General features: G+C 49.5%; 1 protein-coding gene across 1 annotated transcript; it reads left to right on the forward strand.

Moving 5' to 3' along the window:
- The first annotated feature begins 16,867 nt into the window (after nucleotides 1-16,867).
- On the forward strand, nucleotides 16,868-18,975 carry LOC105192487 (pancreatic triacylglycerol lipase). Its single transcript, XM_011156656.3, has 4 exons — nucleotides 16,868-16,925; nucleotides 17,130-17,474; nucleotides 17,794-18,036; nucleotides 18,116-18,975. The coding sequence occupies exons 1-4, from the start codon at nucleotides 16,868-16,870 to the stop codon at nucleotides 18,520-18,522; spliced, it is 1,053 nt and encodes a 350-aa protein (XP_011154958.3). The 3' UTR covers nucleotides 18,523-18,975.
- Nucleotides 18,976-19,532: the final 557 nt, after the last annotated feature.

A 19,532-nucleotide genomic window follows, 5' to 3' on the forward strand; every position in this document is an offset into this window, starting at 1 on the left:
GAGCACGAGTGGAGTCTCCGGACTTCTCTCACACAAGTTCGACGTATGTTACATGGGCGCGTACAAGGGTGGGGAAAAACGACCGAAACGACTTAACGACGCCAGCGTGCAGATCGCGAGGAACGAATTTCGCGAGCGAGGAAAAGAGAGAGAGAGAGAGAGAGAGAGAGAGAGAGAGAGAGAGAGAGAGAGAGAGAGAGAGAGAGAGAGAAAGAAAGGGACGGCAAGAAGACAATCCTCAAGGACAATAGGCGTGCGCACGTGACCGCGCGTCGCCTCCGCTTGCCAAGTTGGACCCGATGATCCACGAGGAGCAATTTGGGGATGACGGGAAGGCTGTGTAGCCGTGGCAGCTCCAGTCTATCGGAGATATCCGATCGGCGCAACAGCTGATGGCTCGCGTATCTATCGACCCATCGGCTGCCATCGATATTGTAATAGTTTGCTAATAGTCCGACGATTGTTCGACCATTGACGCGACCTGTAAGCGGACACTGAGCTCGTCTCCATCAAGCGACGCGCGGTGTGAGCAAGGTAGAGAGCGAAACGACGTGACAGAACGAGAGGCTGTGCTCGGGAGGAGGAAGCACAGTAAGAGAGAGAGAGAGAGAGAGAGAGAGAGAGAGAGAGAGAGAGAGAGAGAGAGAGAGAGAGAGAGAGAGTGCGATAGAGAGGGATACGGCAGAGGGAGAGGGAGAGAGTGGAGGAACGATCGAACGCCCGCGGAAATTTTAACGCTCTATAACATGCGGTAAACTCGATTATCCGCGGCTACGAATTCCCACTTTTTGTTCTCCTTCCACGCCGGATACGTACGTTTTCCGTGTTGCACGCGCCCGTATGTGTGGCGTAACGTGTAAACGGTGAATAATGCCTCTATTTGTCCAGTTCGACTTTGCCGCCGCGGCGCCGGAAGTGTCGTCCAATTTTGTTGTCAAACCGATTCCCTTTGGTCGCCGGTTTTCGCGCTAATTGCTCCATTACCACCGGCAATTTCGGCCAATATTTTCTTGACGAGTCCGAATAAAAGCCCGTTACGATTAGCGAGAAAGAGAAGGAGAGAGAGAGAGAGAGAGAGAGAGAAAGAGAGAGAGAGAGAGAGAGAGAGAGAGAGTGAGTGCGAGCGCGCGCTCCGTCGCGCGGGCTCGTCACCGTCGGCCGAAGACGCCCTCCGCTTAATTCGCGCACGGTCTCACCTGCACCGATATGCGGGACGGCGCATTAAAGTCGCATCACGCTTTAATGCAAATAAGATACGTTTCATAATGTTAATACGCGGAAGGGGGCTGCACGCGCGGCGCGCGGGGACGCAAGAAGCGTTAATTCCATACGCATTAAATGTGTACATGCGTTTAAATAATTTACAAGCGGGCCACTTAGTTTTTAACATTCAAAGGTAGCTTCCCCGGCAAGTATTTTATTTGCCAGTCTAGGCAAGCGGACCTCCACAACGGGCTACTTTTCATTAATATTAATAATACGCGCTACGCGCCCTTGCGCGCGCGAGCGCGCGTGCACACGCACTCGCGCTATTTCCACTGGCGCGTGTTGTTGTTGTTTCTCTTTTCTTTCTTTTTATCGACGACAAGGTAGATCGACGATACTTTGTCACGGCCGCACCAATTCATCAGCGAGATCTTCTCTCTCTCTCTCTCTCTCTCTCTCTCTCTCTCTCTCTCTCTCTCTCTCTCTCTCGCGGCTCGTAAGGCGACGCGCCGCGGCTGCGATCTTGGGCGGGTCCCCGGTCTTTGTAAGCGCGTGCAAACACTTTTTACCGGCGCCATTAACGATGACCACTCGGTCATCGTAGACTCCGGAGGAAGGCGGATCGTGTGTCCTCAAACATTCACCCTTTCTTCTTTATTTCTCCCCCGCCGCCTCCCCCCGATCGGCCCTAATTATGTTTGCGCTTCTGAGTACGGACTCGCTTTTTTCTTTTAATTAGTCACATGGTTAATCATCGCGTTGGAGCGCACGTCCGGTTCGACGTCTATCAAGAAAAGCGTATAAAAAGCGTCGCCTCCCTGCGTAATGTGTCCGCGATCGATTTGGCGCTCACGCGATCGCGTTGTCGTGAGAGTTTCGCAGGATCGCAAGACGTCGCAAGATATGACCACTTGTCTCGCGAAAACCAAGCGGGAGGGAATCCTGCGCTCGTGAAATAATGTAACCTGCACTTTGCGCACACATACGTAAATAGAAGTAGAATAGAAAAGGAAAAGAGAGAGGGAAGGAACAAAGAGTTCAATACTGCCGGGCCGTATATCGTCGTCTCGTTAACAATCTTGCGCGTAAAAGCGAAAGCATCGATTTCACTTCGGGCCGGGCGGCAAAGAGAAATCTACGACGTCGCGCCGTCTGCCTCCGCGCGCGCGTACGCGTACGCGTCGTGCAATTTGTAGCGTGCGTGAACATTTATCGGCGCGTACGCGCTGGTGTTATGGTTTTTCGAGTGGCGCGCGCCGAACCCGCGCGCGGAAAATACGACGCGCGCGGTCAGGGCCGTGCGAGAAAGGTGATGCAGCCGCGTTACAGGCGCATCGGTGCAGTATGTGCGGGATGCTGGTCGATGTACTGTGTGCACGAGGTCGAAGTACCACGGCGCACGGCTGTATGCGTGCGGCACGCGCAATGAAAAAGAGCGAATTCGAAATCGCGTTTGCGCGGCCGCGCGGCGACGCGACGCGACGCGATGCGACGCGACGAGAGGCGAGACGCGGCGCGGCGCGGCGCGGCGCAGCGCGGCGCGGCGAGGCGAGGCGAGGCGCGGAGCGGAGCGGAGGGGCGCGCGGCGACCAGCGGTGAAGTAACAGCTGTTTTCGTGTGTCGCGACGCGACGCAGAGGAGCGAAAAAAAAGAGGGTGGAAAGAGGGAAAGGGAGCGGGATGAGGAGAGAGAAAAGCAACAATCGAAACCGTGTCGGGCAACGGCCGTGGCCCGCGTAGCGGTCCACAATAAAAATCGACGTTGTTTCAATGTCACGAATATTTCGCGCTGTTCCTTTTTACACGCTCTCGGCGGCGAAGCGTGTCTTAATGAGGACGGAGGGCGCGACGCGGTGAGCCAAATGCGAGGACACGCGACACCGGGGATTCATCTTGGTTCCATTGAGAGCTACTGATTAGGGGAAATTATAATAATTAGGAGGTTTCGTCAGACCGAGAGAGACTCTCTCTCTCTCTCTCTCTCTCTCTCGTCTCTGTGATATATCTGCGTGATATATCTGCGTGAACGAGGCGCTCTCGATCGGTTTTGTAAACGAGGATATTCGATCGCTTAAAATTTGACTTTCGTCCGTCTTTTATCAGCTACAGAATGCGGTCGATAAGTTCGGACATAATTTTTCACTTATACGGTCTGCGCAATATTAATTACTATAGAGATATCTTGCTTGAATAACTGGCCGAAGGAGGCCGATGAAAAAGTCCAGATTATTCGGAATACTAATCAGCGAGAGAAATCCATATCCGATTATCAATTTGAATATTATGCGACGAGTGATCACATTTAAAATTATCTTATCTTTCGCGACCGTATCTTGTAATCACATAAAAGGTTAAAGAATAAGTTTGCCTCTTGAAATAATAGAACGATACATTTAATGCATTTCTGTTGATGTAATTTGTGATGTTTGTGCTGCGATGTTTATAATTTATTATCACGAGATAGAAAGAAACAATAATTCATGCTACGTCATAAATCTGATATTTTACTCTAATTAATTTTTATCTTGTAACTTATTAAATCCGCGATTACGCGCGAGACAATAGACATTCCACCAATGTTTTATATACAACTGTGAATTAAGAGATATCTTTTATGAGAATTATCACTTACATCTTAGAAAATTGGCAAAATTATTAAACAGGTATATACACATGTTGTATCTCGCGTATACATATGGAATATTCTCAAAGTCTATGGTGGTGGAAGATGTTGTAATTTACGCAGTTGATAGATTCCATCGCACGACAAATTTATCAAAACGCAAATCCAATTAACAGGACGTAGATTAATAATGTCTGATGTCTGCAAATCTTGTCGACTACATCGCAAATTTTTCTTCATACTTTACGCGCGAGTAATCACGTCGAGTACTAATCGAATCTCTACTTCTAATCTTCTTAATTTATCCCGCGCTGCGAGAAAGTCAATCGATTCGTCTTTAACTGCGACTCGCGCGCCTCCTCCACCGTTCGCATTCTTTCACATTTTCACATTTGTTAATCGAGAACTACACAAGGAGACGCGCGATTCTCTTTATCGCACGTGTGCGCTTACTCGATTCTTAATTCCAATATAGGTTCGCACGAGAGCGGAGAAAAATAAAAAAATAAAAAGAAAAAAGAAAAGAGAAGTGGAGAAAAAGGTGAAGACAGACAAGACAGGGAAGAAAGAGAAAACAGCCGCAAGAGAGCGTACGTATTATCCGTCGCATTTAGAGAGGACTACAATTTCTTTCGTCATCAAACTGAGCATAAAGTTAATCTCGCGAATGCACGTGCGAAACTCCGGTAATAGTCGGAATATAGTGCGCGCGCTATCGAGACTACACACAAACAACGCAAACTCATCGGGCGGTGGTGCGCGCTGCTTCGACCGACCGGTATGGCGCGCACGTAAAAGTCGCGGAAAGTCGTTCCCCATATTTCACGCGCATTTTCCGAAAAGTACACTTTGCTGATCACGTAGACACGATCGGCCAACTCTCTAGTTTCGCGCTCATGCTCGCCCTCAGGGGTTAGATCCGGCCGCCGGTGGAGAGTCTACACGGCGGGAGAAAGAGAGAGAGAGAGAGAGAGAGAGAGAGAGAGAGAGAGAGAGAGAGAGAGAGAGAGAGAGAGAGAGAGAGAGAGAAAGAGAGAGAGAGAACGAGTGAGTGAGTGAGTGAGTGAGTGAGTGAGTGAGTCTAGGTAAGGGGAAAGGAAGGAGAATATAAGGATCGCGCGGGCGAGCTAGGCGGAAAGGAACGAGGGGGAGGTTAGGCAGATAGGTAGGTAGGTAGTCGAGCGCGGTGAGGAGGGTTGGTAGTTCCTGGGGCAAGGAGGCGAGGGTCAGTGGGGCGACAGGGGGTGCGTTAAGCCACACCCGCAAAAACAGCCCCCTGCAGCTCCGGCAGCGACCGAGCGCATCGACCGACCAGTTTCCCCACCATCAGCACCGCACACAACGCAAGCGACAAGTTCGACTCGGTTTGCAAAAGCTTCTCGAGGATAGCAGCTAGTTCACCGCGCGGCTACCGTTCGCTCGCTCTAGCTCGCCGATGCTCTTTCACGGCGCTACGTGTGCCGTACGTACATAGGTACTCCGTGACGCCGCTCTCTCTCTCTCTCTCTCTCTGTGTCCCTATCACCTACCTACCTACCTACCTACCTACCTACCTACTACCTACCACCGTTTGCCAATAGAACCTATCTACCTACCCGTTTGCACCTGTATTCCGCGCGAACACGCACATATACATGTACACATACGCAGTTACGTCGTAGCGGGGCGCGATCCCGTACGATTCGCGCAGAGCCGTTCTCGCCGCTGAATTCGCGCGGCGGAGACGCGCGTCTCCTCGCGAAATCCGCGCGTTCCGGAAATATTGCGACGCATTTTGTGAGTCGCCTTTCGTTCCGTGTAGAACGCGGTTTACGAAACCGGTTTTCAGATGGTCGAATCTACCGTGTAATTGCCTCATGTCTCACGGTTTATGAAAGAGTTCTGCGTTCGAACGAGTGTTTCAACAAATTAGATGAATTTTCGGTAGCAATGAACGTATCAGATGAAAGGTAGCTTTCGACGTTAGTTTCATCTGTTTGACTAGTACGTGTTCGAGAGAGAGAGAGAGAGAGAGAGAGAGAGAGAAATCAGACCGGAAATGTATAAAGAGCTCCAGTTGATTTTTGGAGAGATTTGCGTAACGTTTGATAATTACGCATCTCGATTAAAGTCCGACGTTTACAGACTCTATTACGGTATTACAATTTGATAATCTTTATACCCTTTGACGGTTACTTATTCCGTGAGAAAAAGACGATTCTTATAGAAGACATGAAAATAAAGGCGTCTCGCGCCTCACACATCGACGGTTCAAACGGGAATTTTTATCGCCCCTCTTTTATCCCTCTTTCTCAAAGCCACACGATATTAGAACACTGGAATTAATTCTTCAAGTATTTCTCGCCGCTATTCATCTAAGAATTCTAATATTTCGCGCTGTTGCTGCAAAGGGCTTGATATCCCCACCCTCGGCTATTTCCCTGTCGGCGCTGTCTCCCTCTTCCTGCCGTTTCCTCTTATCTGTCGATCTCCCCACTCTCGGGGCTCCTTCTTCGAACCCTCAGATGCCACCCCCAACGTCACCGTCACCACTAACATCGCGCACAACCACCTCCACCCTATCCTCCGTATCCCCTACGAGGACTTCGCCCTCCTTCGACAATGCCGCGCGCATCCTTTCGCGCAGGCGATGAAGAAAAGTGCGAAAAGCTCAGCTTTTTGCGCGCGAAAACTTTTCAAACTACTCCACAGCTGCCCACGCCAACGCGCCCGTAGAAGGGATGAAAGTTTTTCAAGCGGGGGATGGGGACACGTATGCTTTTAGCTTTAAAGAATTCCTTACGCCCTCGACTCTCGCAAAACTTTCCCGGCTACGGCGGAAAATGGCATTTTCACTATGCGCTAGAGAACTGCCTGCGAATAAATAACGAAGCTATCGAGCGTCAACGAGATGGCGCGGAGTATAAACTTCCAAGTTTTATTTTTCCAGGTGTAGTTAAGTGTGTTCACAGAGACGAACGATGACGCGCGGCAACGTGCACATTCCACGGGCTACCGGTTGAAAGAGAGACCGCAGCATTTCGTGATAAAGCCGCGAGTTTTGTTGCCGAGGACGTGATCGAAAGCGTCAATCGAGTGTCTCGCGTCTCGCGTCGTTCGCTCCGGTGCTTTTTTTCGCGAAGAACACCGCGTAAACGTGGTAACCCTTTCCGCGAGAGGCGTTCGACGAAAATGAATGCGCCCTGTGAACGACGGGATGTGAAAAGGGCCACGACAAGAATCTACTTCGGCGCGACGGTCAGATCGTTACGTAATTTTAAGGGGTTTCCGACATTCTCCGTTTTGTCTGACATTTAGTCTGAGTCGTGCACCTGTCGGGAGTGGAAATGTCATAGCTAGGGGTAAATGTGACGCGAAAGGGCGGGTCCATAGGCGTAGTCATACGGCTAGCCAGGGAGGGCTTTAATTAAGGCAAGTAGAGAAAAGAAAAATCCCGGGGGAATTTATAGAGGTCGGCAGCCGTGCCGGGCGTTAAGGGACCGAAGGGAATGGAGAGAGCCCCAGGTTGAGACGGGGTCGGTCGTGAACTCGAAGGACCGGCCCTTGGTAATTTAGACCTTCGAAACGACTCTGTGGCCCATAAAGGGCTAAATACGCAGCAGACTTTACTGCGTTAATTTCTTTACACAATTAAAAGGACGGTCCACCAGTTTTACTATTGTTTCCGGCGATATTCCTACCTCTCTTTCCCTCTCGCTTTTCCTCCTCCTGCCGACCTGCCGAGTATTACTATGTGATAAAAGTATTAAACGCCGCTCGCGGGGGAAAAATGCTGGCGCAAGGTGTCCGGCTCAATCGCAAAGTGCACGCTTACGTAGTGCTTTTCGTCAAATTCGCAAGAATTTCAGCACTACGGTCTTCCGGAACATCCGATGTTCCATCCGTTGCTTCCGCGCGCCGCGCCGAAATATTACGGTAATCATAAAGGCGCGGGATTTTTCGTCTCGACGAAATTTTCGGGACACGCAGGCTGCATCGTGACATCTGCCGCACAAAGTGTCCGAATAAATTCGCGTGTTTACGTCCCCGAGACATTACTTCATTTTGCGGATGGAGAATGGCCGCAAATAGAGTTCCATAAAAGTATAACGTTCTTCCGATTCTGGGCGCGGCCAGAATTCGATTTCGATTTGGACGTGCGGCTTTTCAGCCTTCGATCGCTATTCAACGCGGCCCGCGCTCGCTCGCCTTTTTACGCGAGTCAGAATCCCGAGAGAATTTTCCTCGGCGCGGCTCTATTAGTGCGCCGAATAATGATGAGTTTAAACATGGCGCCGTCGTGCTGGGGCATATAGAGGCGGCTGCGGTACGTAGTTCCCTCGGATTAACTTGGCCCGTTGACGAGGTGATTAAACGTTGATTAAATGCAGGCTAAATTGCAGTCAAAAATATCGATTCTCCTTGCCTTGACTTGAGCGTTACTACGTACTACGTACGTACGTCGCAGCTTGCCGAGCATCTCGTCGCGTCTCGTCTCATCTCGTCTCGTCTCGCCTCGCCTCGCCCTTCGTCGCTCGTCCTCGGACACCTTTCAAACCCGTCGTAATCACGGTTATCTTACACGCTCCTAATGGAATTAGAGCGCCGCTTTGATACAGTCGCGTCTCCCGGTGAATAATTACGAGATTGCCCAACAACCAACGAACGTATTCCCGTCCGTGCTGCAATCGTACCGAAGAGATAACGGGGGGTAGATAAGTTTAAGCCGACTCGATGAGCGATCGCCAGCAACGTCCGGCCGATTTTGGCTCGTTCACCGCGCTCGCGTCGTAATATTTCTTCAACGAAATATATAGTCCCGCCTAACATACGCGCGCAATTTTCGCGACACCGCTCTCGCGCGCGCGAGCGCGCGCGCGCGCCTAATTACAGGCTCATTAACGGGGGCGCAGAGACGCTCTCGTCGATCTCGGCGCGATGCGATCTCTCACGACTTTTGGCTCGCACGCTGAGCACATGGTAGAGCCGCACAAAACGCGCCTATAAACCACGTGCGGCTCGCGTGTGAGGTGGTTTACGCGGTGATGTGGTGGTGACGGCGATGATGGTGGTGGTGGACGACGACGGCGACTTTTAATCAATCCGATTATTGTCAGGAGGATTGGACCTGGCATCGTTCCTTCGCTCGTTCGTGTGTACGCGTATTAACGTTTGACCCCGGACATCCCTCCTCCCCCGTTGCGCCCACCCTCCGGTCGCCTTCCGGCCTGCCTCTCTTTCGCACTCGCTCGGTTCACGCTCGGTGGCTCGCTCTCGTTCATCGCTCAATAGATCTGTCATATATATACACACACACACATATATATATATATATATATATATCTGGGCATTTTCTGCGCGTGTACGCGCGAGAGGCGGAGGACGATTCCTCGATCGACCTTAATTGACTCGTCGCATTGGCTGCATTTTCTTCTATTTTCGTCCCCTGTCGCGCTCGCGTTCATACTCGCGCGCACACCTTTCCTACCTTCCTTTTCAATATCACCGATGAAGCCGGGTGAGGGGAGATCGACTTGCGGCGCCGCTTAACAGGTAATTCCGCGGAGATGCGCGACGAAGAGAAAGAATCGCGTTTAACGTCGAACGGAAATCCCTCTGAAAAGTCAACGGCGGAATTTTTCGCGCGAACGGTGGCGGTCGAGCGGATAAAGTTTCGGTTTGAGAGCTGATCGGTCTTCGAGCGGTAATTAACGGATTATTAATTAACAATTGACGCGACACATACCGCTTCGAAATTATGCAAAATGAGATTCTCGGCGGGAAAAGTTCATTAAATTTTATTGAAAGCGCTTCGACGCATCGAGAGGAAAAGTTCGAAGGGTAAAAATTTGATGACACGAGTGCTCCCGTCGAGGAGACGGCAAAGCTCTCTGCTGCCGCGTAAGACTCGATAGATCTTTGAATATTAATCGTCTTCTAATTGCCAACGCATAACTGGCGTCACGCGTACATCTCAAATTAGCTCCGCAGTTTACAGAGCATGACTCGAGTTATTGCTTTTATCTTCTCCACTGTGACTATAGTTAAAAATATAAAGTACCGTCTTATCTTCGCTAGTCACACGTCGCGTTATATCTCAAGCACGACACATTTTTTCATCGCGTGAGAGCTTCTTCTATCGGTCAAGCGGAACTCGAGGTGTGGTGAAGCTAAGAGGTCCGCTATTCGTATCTCCATTCCCGGAGTCCACTTTAATCGCTCGCGCTACTCGAGTGGGAATTTCGGCGACTCGGCGTTTTTATCCAGAGGAACGAGGCCGCTCCAAATTCCTCCGAGAGAATCCGCACACGGGGAAAAACGCCGAGGAAACGCGGGGAAAGGGCTCACCCCCTCTCTCTCTCTCTCTCTCTCTCTCTCTCTCTCTCTCTCTCTCTCCTCTCTCTCTCTCTCTCTCTCTCTCTCTCTCTTTCTCTCACGACTGACACCCCGCATATAATTCGTACGCTAGCTGTACTTAGAAGCTGACCAACGCGCAAACCGCCTGGACGCGCGTACACGCACGCACGCACACACGCGAGCGCAAAGAAGTGGACAGCCTGGCCCTGACACTCAGAAGCACCATCAGTTATACAGAGACCGCCGACTGGACCACCACTACCACCACCATCACCACCACTACCACTACCGCCGTCACCACCACCACCACTACTGCCTCTACCATCAGCAGCACCAACATCGTCACTACCACCACATCGCCGATATCACCATTACCAAGCGCCGCCACCCCCGTAACACATGGCGACGGCTATACGCGGAGAACGGGACGACGCGGCGGGGGCGGCGAACGGGGATGGTTTTTTAAATCTAGCCATCAAGGATCCATCCTGGCCTGGCTGAATGCCCGCGCGCCACACATCGAAAGCGATCTAACGCGACCGCGCGTATTTGTCGGCCGCCCATTATCCTCCTCGAAATTCAATTACCGGTACGGGTGCGAAACCTATTTTTGCGCCGGCTCAACGAGCATTATTTCTCACGTCTTAGGGCGAGTCGAGCGGTGCAACACGTTCTTCCTCCCGAGCGTTTTAATCGAGCGCCCACGTATCTCGCCATTTTTGTTCTTTTTCTCCTTCTCCTCTTCTCTCTCTCTCTCTCTCTCTCTCTCTCTCTCTCTCTCTGTCTGTCTGTCTCCCTCTCGTCGACATTTGTCGTCCGTGTGCCACTCTTTCACCGGACACACAGCCCGTCGGCAGCGACGGTGAGGCAGACGCGCGTTTCTCTTTTTTCCCTCTCTCCTCCTCCTTCGACCTTGCGTATACATCAACTTTTAGAAGCTACGAGGTTTACCGAGCGGGTTATAATTGTAACCCGCTTGGCATCTCGAGGGTTAACGCGCGCGCGCGCGCGCGGGTGGTCGCGTGCGCAAAGAAAAAGCACGCTCCTCCGTTCCTTGTTATCGTAGCGCCTTGTTATAGTAGTGTCGCATTAATTAAATGTAAAGCATATGTAAAACGCGCGAGACATAAAAATATAATTGCGCAACGAGGACGATGTAGCGCTACTCTGTAAATTTGTCGATCGCCCATTATTCTCGTTGAAATTCAATTGCGGCCGCGAGCGCGAAGCCTGTTTTTGTGATAACCCGTGACGCGGATCAACTTGTTTCCGGATGAAACAACTTACTTTGTATTATTTATTTGTGCACCAACACACACCGCTCCCACCGGCGCTGCCGCCGCCGCCGCCGCCGCCGCGCCACCGCGTACCAATCACCACCGCGCTCGTTTCATTTTCTTTGCCCTTCGTCGCGCGTCGGTTTTGAATCGCACTTACATTTCACCACCGCGTCAAATTTCAGCGCAACGTTTCCCGTCGGCCGGCCGTCTTTCTTTTTCGTTCTTCCCCCGCGTTCCATCGGCGCCTTTACACGCGCCCTCGATTTTCTCTTATCATTTGCGCATTGCACTCGCGCGATGAGCTCAAAGGTGTCGTGATTCTCTTTGACATACTTTCGTCTCTCAATGCAGATCTGGCACGCTACACTGGCGGCATACAAATGAGAGACGTTATTTAAAAACGTACGCCAATTCGCGTCTTTGTTTTCGTCGAATCATTATTACGTTAATAATGATGACGCCGCGAATGAATATTATTTGACAGCCCGGCGCCCCCCGCGCTCGTACGCGGGATTTATTTTCATCGCGTATTTCGCGTATTTTATTTCTACGGGTCGCGCATCTCCCGCGAGACTTCAGGACCTCTCTTGTTTCCTCCCCCATCGCCGTCTCGAATGGTGATCCTTTTTTCGCAAAAACGAGAATTTTTTTTTCTGATTAATCGAGAGCCGATCGACCGCACTGTGCATTCTCGAAAGCCCGTATTGTTTATTCTACGATTGGTAAATGCGATTGAAATCTTTCTCTCCTGTCGACCTTTGTTCCTCGCCTCTTTCAACTCAGACTGTCCAGCCACAGGCTGCAACCGTCCATTTAAAATATCACATCCTTTCAGCGAATTGCTGGAATCTTCTTGAGTGCTCCGTAATTTCGTCAATTCGAACGCACGGAATAATAGCGACAACCGGAGAGAAAACTCCGCGGCTCGGAGTATACGACTCGATATCTCTTGTGTATATATTGTGTATATGTTTATATATGTGTACATGTTAGGCAAAAAAATAATGGAATTATCGTCGTATCGCTTCGTTTGACGCTCAAGTTCCCCGACAATTGAGTAATTTTAGCAAGTCAAGTATTTAGTATTTAAACGTAGATAATGCAACGTCTATGCATAATCGGGGAGATAGCTCGACGCGCAACGTTACACAGGAGTACATAAGAATGATCATAAATTCAGCCGGCATTATATAAACGTTATATAAGAGTAATCATAAATTGTCCGGGTGCAACGACGATATCGCGCCATATAAATTAAAGTAAAACGAAGTAACACGCCCGCGCTCTGGCCGTCGATATTTCAACAAGAAGTCAAACGCACACCAGCGATAGGACTGCTTTAATCATTCAATCATTTTTGCGCATTACGGCCGTATTTAAAATTGCGCGTATCGACGCGTTCTCGATATGCGCGCTGGAAATGAAATAGAAAAGCGAAAGACGGGGGGCAGGATGGGGGGAGGAGGAAGAGGGAAAAAGAAAAAAGCACGAGCGAAAAGGGAGGAAAACGCACTGTCGTCGTTGCGGCGTATACTGCGAGCGTAGCGATTTTCGAATAATAAACGTGACCGTGAATAATGTGTTGCTATTTGCCGAGAAACGATCGTTTTGTCAGCGAACACGGTGGAAGGATCGACGCGTTTTGTCGCGGCACACACGGGGCTTCTCGCTGTCGCGAAAATCTCGTCGCTCAAGCCTTAATAACCGGGACACGTGTGGGGACACCTCCCCCCCCCCTCCTCCCGCCGCCCTCGACGAAAACGCGCCGCACGCTCATTTATTTCCGCGTCTTTTGCCGCGATAGTTTTCCCTCTTTTTGTCAGTCCGACCGCTTTTTCTTCTCTTGCTCTTTCGGCGCGAGAAAGACCGCGAGCGTGAAAAAGAGAGGGGTGGTCGTCGGGCGGCGAGCCGGGCGGGCTGGGCCGAGCCGAGCTCGCTAAAAAACGCCAGCGCGGGCCACGATGACTTTCGGAATCATTTTTCAAAATGTCTGCCTCTGCCTCGAGGGGGGTGACCCCGACGGGCGGCGGTGGAGAGAGGCAGGAGGGTGGCAGAGGGGTGGTCAACCCCCGTGGCGTAGGGTGGCAAGATGGCGCCGCACGGTAAATCGATGGAGGCTAGTCACTGCAGGCGCCCTCGCTTTCACAGCTCCAAACCCCCCTTCACCCCCAGACCACCACCACCCACTTTGCTATCTCCCTCGTCCACCCCCTCATTTTCGAGCTTCACGCAAGCGCCCGCATCGTGAACGGCCGAGTCTTTGGTCATCTAAGCATAATTTTGCACCGGTCCAGCACAGTAACCCACACTCTGTCAAAAAATGCAAAAAGTTTTTTTTCCTTTCTTTCTCGCGGATAAAAAAAGTCAATTTTCCGGAGAAGCCTGATACAAAAGTGTACGGCCGACAAACTTTCTCCTTTTTTTCTTTAGTTTTCACAAAAGTGCGCTAAAAGAAGATACGACGCCTGCTTGCGAGCTCAAACTTTTCGTCAAATCGTGCGGGGAGGGAGGGATCGTATCGGTCCGCAAATAACGCAATAGGCGAAAGTAAACGAGAAGCGCACTGGTAAACGCGAGCCGATCGCATCCCGCGATATGATTTTTCCGATAAACCCATCTCATTTTAATATTCAACACCTGTAAATGCGTCGGAACAAAGGCGATAGCCGGCTACACATCGGAGAGTATTTGTATTGGATGCATCCCGTGAAGCGACAGAATGATTTTTCTCTCTCCCTCTCCCCCCCCCTCTCTCTCTCTCTCTCTCTCCCTCATCCGGCGTATAATAAAAATTTCAAACGGGTCGTTAAAACTTGTTTCTATGCCGCGCACGAACCTGTTTGATTCTGTCTGAGAAACGCAACCGCCGGGGGGCGAGAACCCGCCGCGGCTTTCAAAAAGAATACACGCCATACAACAGGTCTTCGTCTCTTAATCCTACCGCTCTCGCTTAACTGTCTGTCGCGTCAATGTACGAGTGAAAATGCTCATGGACACACGTTAACGCTGCCCGTCTTCTCTTCCTCCTCCTTCTCCTCCTCTACCGTCTCTCTCCTCGTTTCCCCGGCTAATGCCCACAAAATTCTCATAAGCGCGCTCTAATTTCATTATACTAATTGGAGTATTTTAAAATTTACGTAAACGCGCGACGGACCGCACGCGAGCCGCCGTAGGACTCAATTACGAATAAAACCCGCGAGTCCCCGCGCGAATTAAATGTCTCGGTGGGAAAACGCGCGCGCGCGCGCGCGCCCGCGCATTTAGGAGAGGACGTTTTCTCCATCTCGCGCGTCTCCTGGCGTAAGTCGTATATCTCGCGCATCGGCCGGCGCGCGCGTTTCACTCCGACGCGATCGGAATCGCACGTAAAACGAAATACCGCTCCGGTCAATCAAATCATCCCGATATCGCCCGCTATCGTAATTCCTCGTCAGGTGTTTGACATTGATGCTTCATCGACAATGCCCGTCTGAGATTTATACACGTCGCGAAATGCGTTTCGAAACACCGGAGATAAGCATCGGTATACTCGTGCCAATAACGGCCATGTCGTCTTTGATGTCGCTGATATTGTGATATCATAAATTATCGATAAGAAAAACCGACTTACTGCCGATGACCTTCGCGCATCGGCGATGTCGTTGACGAGACGTCGGTCGTTTCGTTGTACGACACGCCAATTTCGTAAGATCGATCTAGGCAAACGCGAGGGGTTCCTGCGTTCCCGCAGAAATATTTTGCGTTTCTTTCTTCGTGACCATATCGACCGTATCTTGATTAATACGACTAGACGCACGGAATTATCATAGGCGTATCGTATTTACTTTGTGCTCGTTTAATATTCTTATCTCGGTTCTTTATATTATTTTATGATTTTAAAGAGACGTTATCTTCTAATATATTTTCAGAAGATTGCATTCTATCGGACATGATATCACATTGTCGCGTTCGGACATTTAATGCGCGAGTCGTCGCTGACGTGTCGTAGTCATCTTTGTTTAATTCTTATCTTTTCGTTGTGCATTTATTTTTGGCGCCTTAAAGTGCATTATCTCGCAGTGAAGGAGATTCCTTCAATATCGTACCGTCGCTTTCGACCAAGCATTCGTTATCGCGGCTGAACAGCTGTCCAATACTGAACTGTATTATTGTGAGGCAGCTGAAAAATTAAAGTGACTGTTTTTCATCGATAATTGTGTATTCTACTTGTCGATATGTTTTATAAGAATGATTGATATTGCCGATAACAACAAAAATAATTGACCGTCTAAAACGAGATTACAGTTGAAAGCGCGGACCGCGTGCAAAAATTCTATTTGCTGTGCCCGATGGTTTAATTATATTATTAACACAATATTAGCACGATTATTAATGCAATAAAATATAATAATGGCCTCAAAAATATTAATCTCTTTCAAGAGATATAATGACACGCGCGCTGAATGAACTTATTGATCATTTTAAACAAATTTATTATTTAAATTACGCGATTTATCGGGTTATCGCGCTGCGATAATGTACGTCCCGTTGTAGTTTTAGTGTTTTGCGTGTCACAGTGAAAGGATATTCTTCGTTGCGACAGCACTTTGTAACTCCAACGCATTAGAGACTTTGGTGTTAGAAAAGAGCCCTTTTCTCACTGCACGCATGATTTTTGTCAGATTAAATTTTCAAGCGTCTCATCAAGTTCTTTATCAAATCTAACATATTTTTATCGATTGAACGTATCGGTTATTAATCCACTGGAATTAACGTTGATCACTGACGCAAAAATTAGATGCGGAAAGCTGCAGGTTTTTCGATATGATAACAAAAGCAGTTAATAGAAAGTACAGCCAATATCTTATCTCGATTGATGTTACTGTCGGATTAAACAATTTTTTTTTAGTTAATATCCTTGAATTGAACCTGGATAAAAAATTCACACATGTGTGCTCGACAATGTTTGGACCGACGCATTTATTACCGACCGTAAAAAGTTTTCTGTGTGTCATTTCTAATGCATGTGAAAAGAACATCTGACGTAATTTAATTATACACATTGTAATTTCAAATATTACCCTTCTTACAGCGTTAGGTGTGCTCTCGTGAAAACTTAAGCAAATAATTTTTACGATTACGGCAAATACAACAGTAATATAGATTATTTGCACGCGAGAGTCAATAAAAGCGTAAACGTTGTATGTTCAACGTAAATGCATGTCGTCAGTCAAAGTCAATGTCGGCGAAATACTACCGGTGAAAGAACACGCGTAGGCAAACATTGCCAGCAAAACGAGCATATTGCTAATTTCAGTGTAACTCGCGAGACATTTGAGCGGGAGGGTAGATTTATCTTATCTCAAAAATGAATTATCAAAGCGGCGGAGTAATCGCTTTATAAGCGCCGGCCTGTCCAATGTAGCATCAGAACTGTTATGAACATGGAGGCTCGTGTTTTGATTAGCTTCTTGCTCTGCTTCAGCATCTGCTGCGTGGCCGGTAAACATTTCATTCACTTGATCATTCGAGAGAACGGAAAAGACAGATGATTGACGGTTCTACGCGACAATTTTGATACATATTTAAATGCGCGATTGTGTGTCATCCAAATTCTATTTAATACGCTCTATCCGTATATATATATTTTTTCTAACTTTACATGACGAGAAAGTAGCGCTGAAATTTTTGTATTCTGATTCACAGGACGCCCGGCGAAGAAGAATACGCTTGCTAACGCTCTCTTTAGTGCGTTCGATTATGATTTGATTGAAAAGTTGCAACCACATGTATACGACAATGACAACAATTTAGTCAAATTGACGCTCGAGGACCACGGCGAGATTGAAGGGTTAACAGACGATGACATGGACAAAAATGTCTTCTTCTATCTGTACACATGGAAAAATCCCACCCATCCTCAAATGCTCTACGTCAACGACGAGGAGATTCTGAAGAACAGCTTCTTCGATCCGAAGAAACCGACGCGTTTTGTCACTCACGGATGGATGAATTCTTACGAGAGCGATGCATGCACTTTGGTGCGCGATGGTACGTAAAACGGGTATTTTTTCTCTCCGTAATAATCGCTAGGTTTACAAATCTCAAGGTATAAGGGGCTACGTTGTTATAAGGAGCTAGCTCTCTCTCTCTCTTTTTCTCTCTGTCTGTCTGTCTGTCTCTCTGTCTCTCTGTCTCTCTCTCTCTCTCTGTCTCTCTCTCTCTCTCTCTCTCTCTCTCTCTCTCTCTCTCTCTCTCTCGATACGAAAGAGATGTAATACCGGGTCAATTATTACGACGTTGTCGAGAAATGACCTTTCACTTCACAATGAACCGTCGCGAATGTGCTCGTCGCTTCCTGTGCCCACAGCTTACTTGAAACACGACGACTACAACGTCATCGTGATCGACTGGAGCAACATCAGCATGAAGCTGTACATCTGGGCTAGCAGTCATGTGGAAGCGGTCGGGAAATTTGTCGCTTCTATGATCAGATTTCTTGAGAAACATGGAATGGATACGTCCCAGGCTACAATGGTCGGACACTCGCTTGGCGCCCACGTAGTCGGAATAGCCGCGCACAATTCCAACGGCCGAGTCAATTACGTCGTCGGTGAGTTTCTGACGTTCACGATGTGAGATCGTTGGCCGGCTGAGCAGCCGTTAATCCGCTGCGAATTCGTATTTTTCAGGACTGGACCCAGCCCTGCCCGGTTTCCTCTTGGCTGGCCCCGGGTCCAGGATATCGAAGAACGACGCGAGTCATGTCGAGATCATCCACACTAACGGTGGTCTTCTCGGTTTCATGTCTGACATCGGCCATTCCGACTTCTATCCTAACGGGGGAAGCAGCCAGAAAGGCTGTGGCTTGGACGTCGGCGGCGCGTGTTCTCATTCACGCTCGTACATGTTCTTTGCCGAGTCCGTCAACAGCCCGGTAGGTTTCGTCGGCACCCAGTGTGATTCCTTCTTGTCTTACATGCTGGGCTGGTGCGACAAGCAGCCGAAATCTATAATGGGCGGTCCCAAGACGGCCTTCAACGACGGCATCTATTACTTGATGACGAAATCGTCGTCGCCATTCGCGAAGGGGAAGTAACTCACGGGCAATTCTGCGATCTGAGGAAAACGGCTCTAGGTAGTTCGCGCTCATCTTCACGTCCGTCGCGAACGTTTGCGCCTCCTGCACTCGGACTTTCACCGCGGCAACGGGAAAGATCCGCGCCGGGCTAAACTCTCTTCTCCCGGCGATCGATTGGTCGCGTTTGGGCGCGGTACGTAATTTTCTTTTCTTTCGCAGCGGACGTCGCAAACTTCTTCCTCGTCGCACGCGGCTCTCGCTCCGGATGTTTTCGCACTGTCTGAATCCACGGAAGTAGCCCGATTGCAGCTTATTGCAGCTGACCGGATACGCGAAACGTGTCTCGCGCGAAAGACTCTTTTCTCGTTTTTCCTCGTCGCCGAGCCAATTCTCCGCGCGCGGCGCGGCGCGTAAACGCGAGCGCGCGAGACGCACTCCGCGAGAGCGTCTCGCACGATATGCAAAACGCATCATAACGCTTCGTCAAGGATGCAACGCACACGGGAGAGGAGAGCTTCGCCAAGCGCTTGCGAAGGGAGTGTTAAATACGTGTATCAATTTCCCCCGGTCGTCCGTTTCTCCCAGCGGAAGAAGAATCCCAAACACACGTCGGGGCAGATACGCGGCCTCTCGAAGCGCGAATCGCGAGTCGAGCCGGCCGCCGCGGAACCTTAGCCGCGTGCGGTGCATTAAATTTTATCGTAATATTTCCCGTGTATATCGCGCGCACAGCAACAAAGATAACAAGACGATGCGGAAAACAGTTGGACCAAAGCATGCGCTGAATTTTAGGCTCCGGGCTGTTTCGAATAAACACAGATGCAGGCGGATATTTATCATTTTGGTATAATACACGGAGATAAAGCTGGCAAAGAAGGGAGAGATGTGATTTTGCAACGAGAGCTCGCTCCGCGCTCGGGTTTCCTTCGTCGAATAATTTCAGCGTGGACGCGAACGTGACGTCGCTCGCAGGGACGACGATAATTTAGGAGCGATCCGCGAATTGCGTGCAAGCGCGACCGCCATTA

Source organism: Harpegnathos saltator, unplaced genomic scaffold (genome assembly GCF_003227715.2).
Source record: "Harpegnathos saltator strain DR-91 unplaced genomic scaffold, Hsal_v8.6 scaffold285, whole genome shotgun sequence".
Classification (NCBI taxonomy): domain Eukaryota; kingdom Metazoa; phylum Arthropoda; class Insecta; order Hymenoptera; family Formicidae; genus Harpegnathos; species Harpegnathos saltator.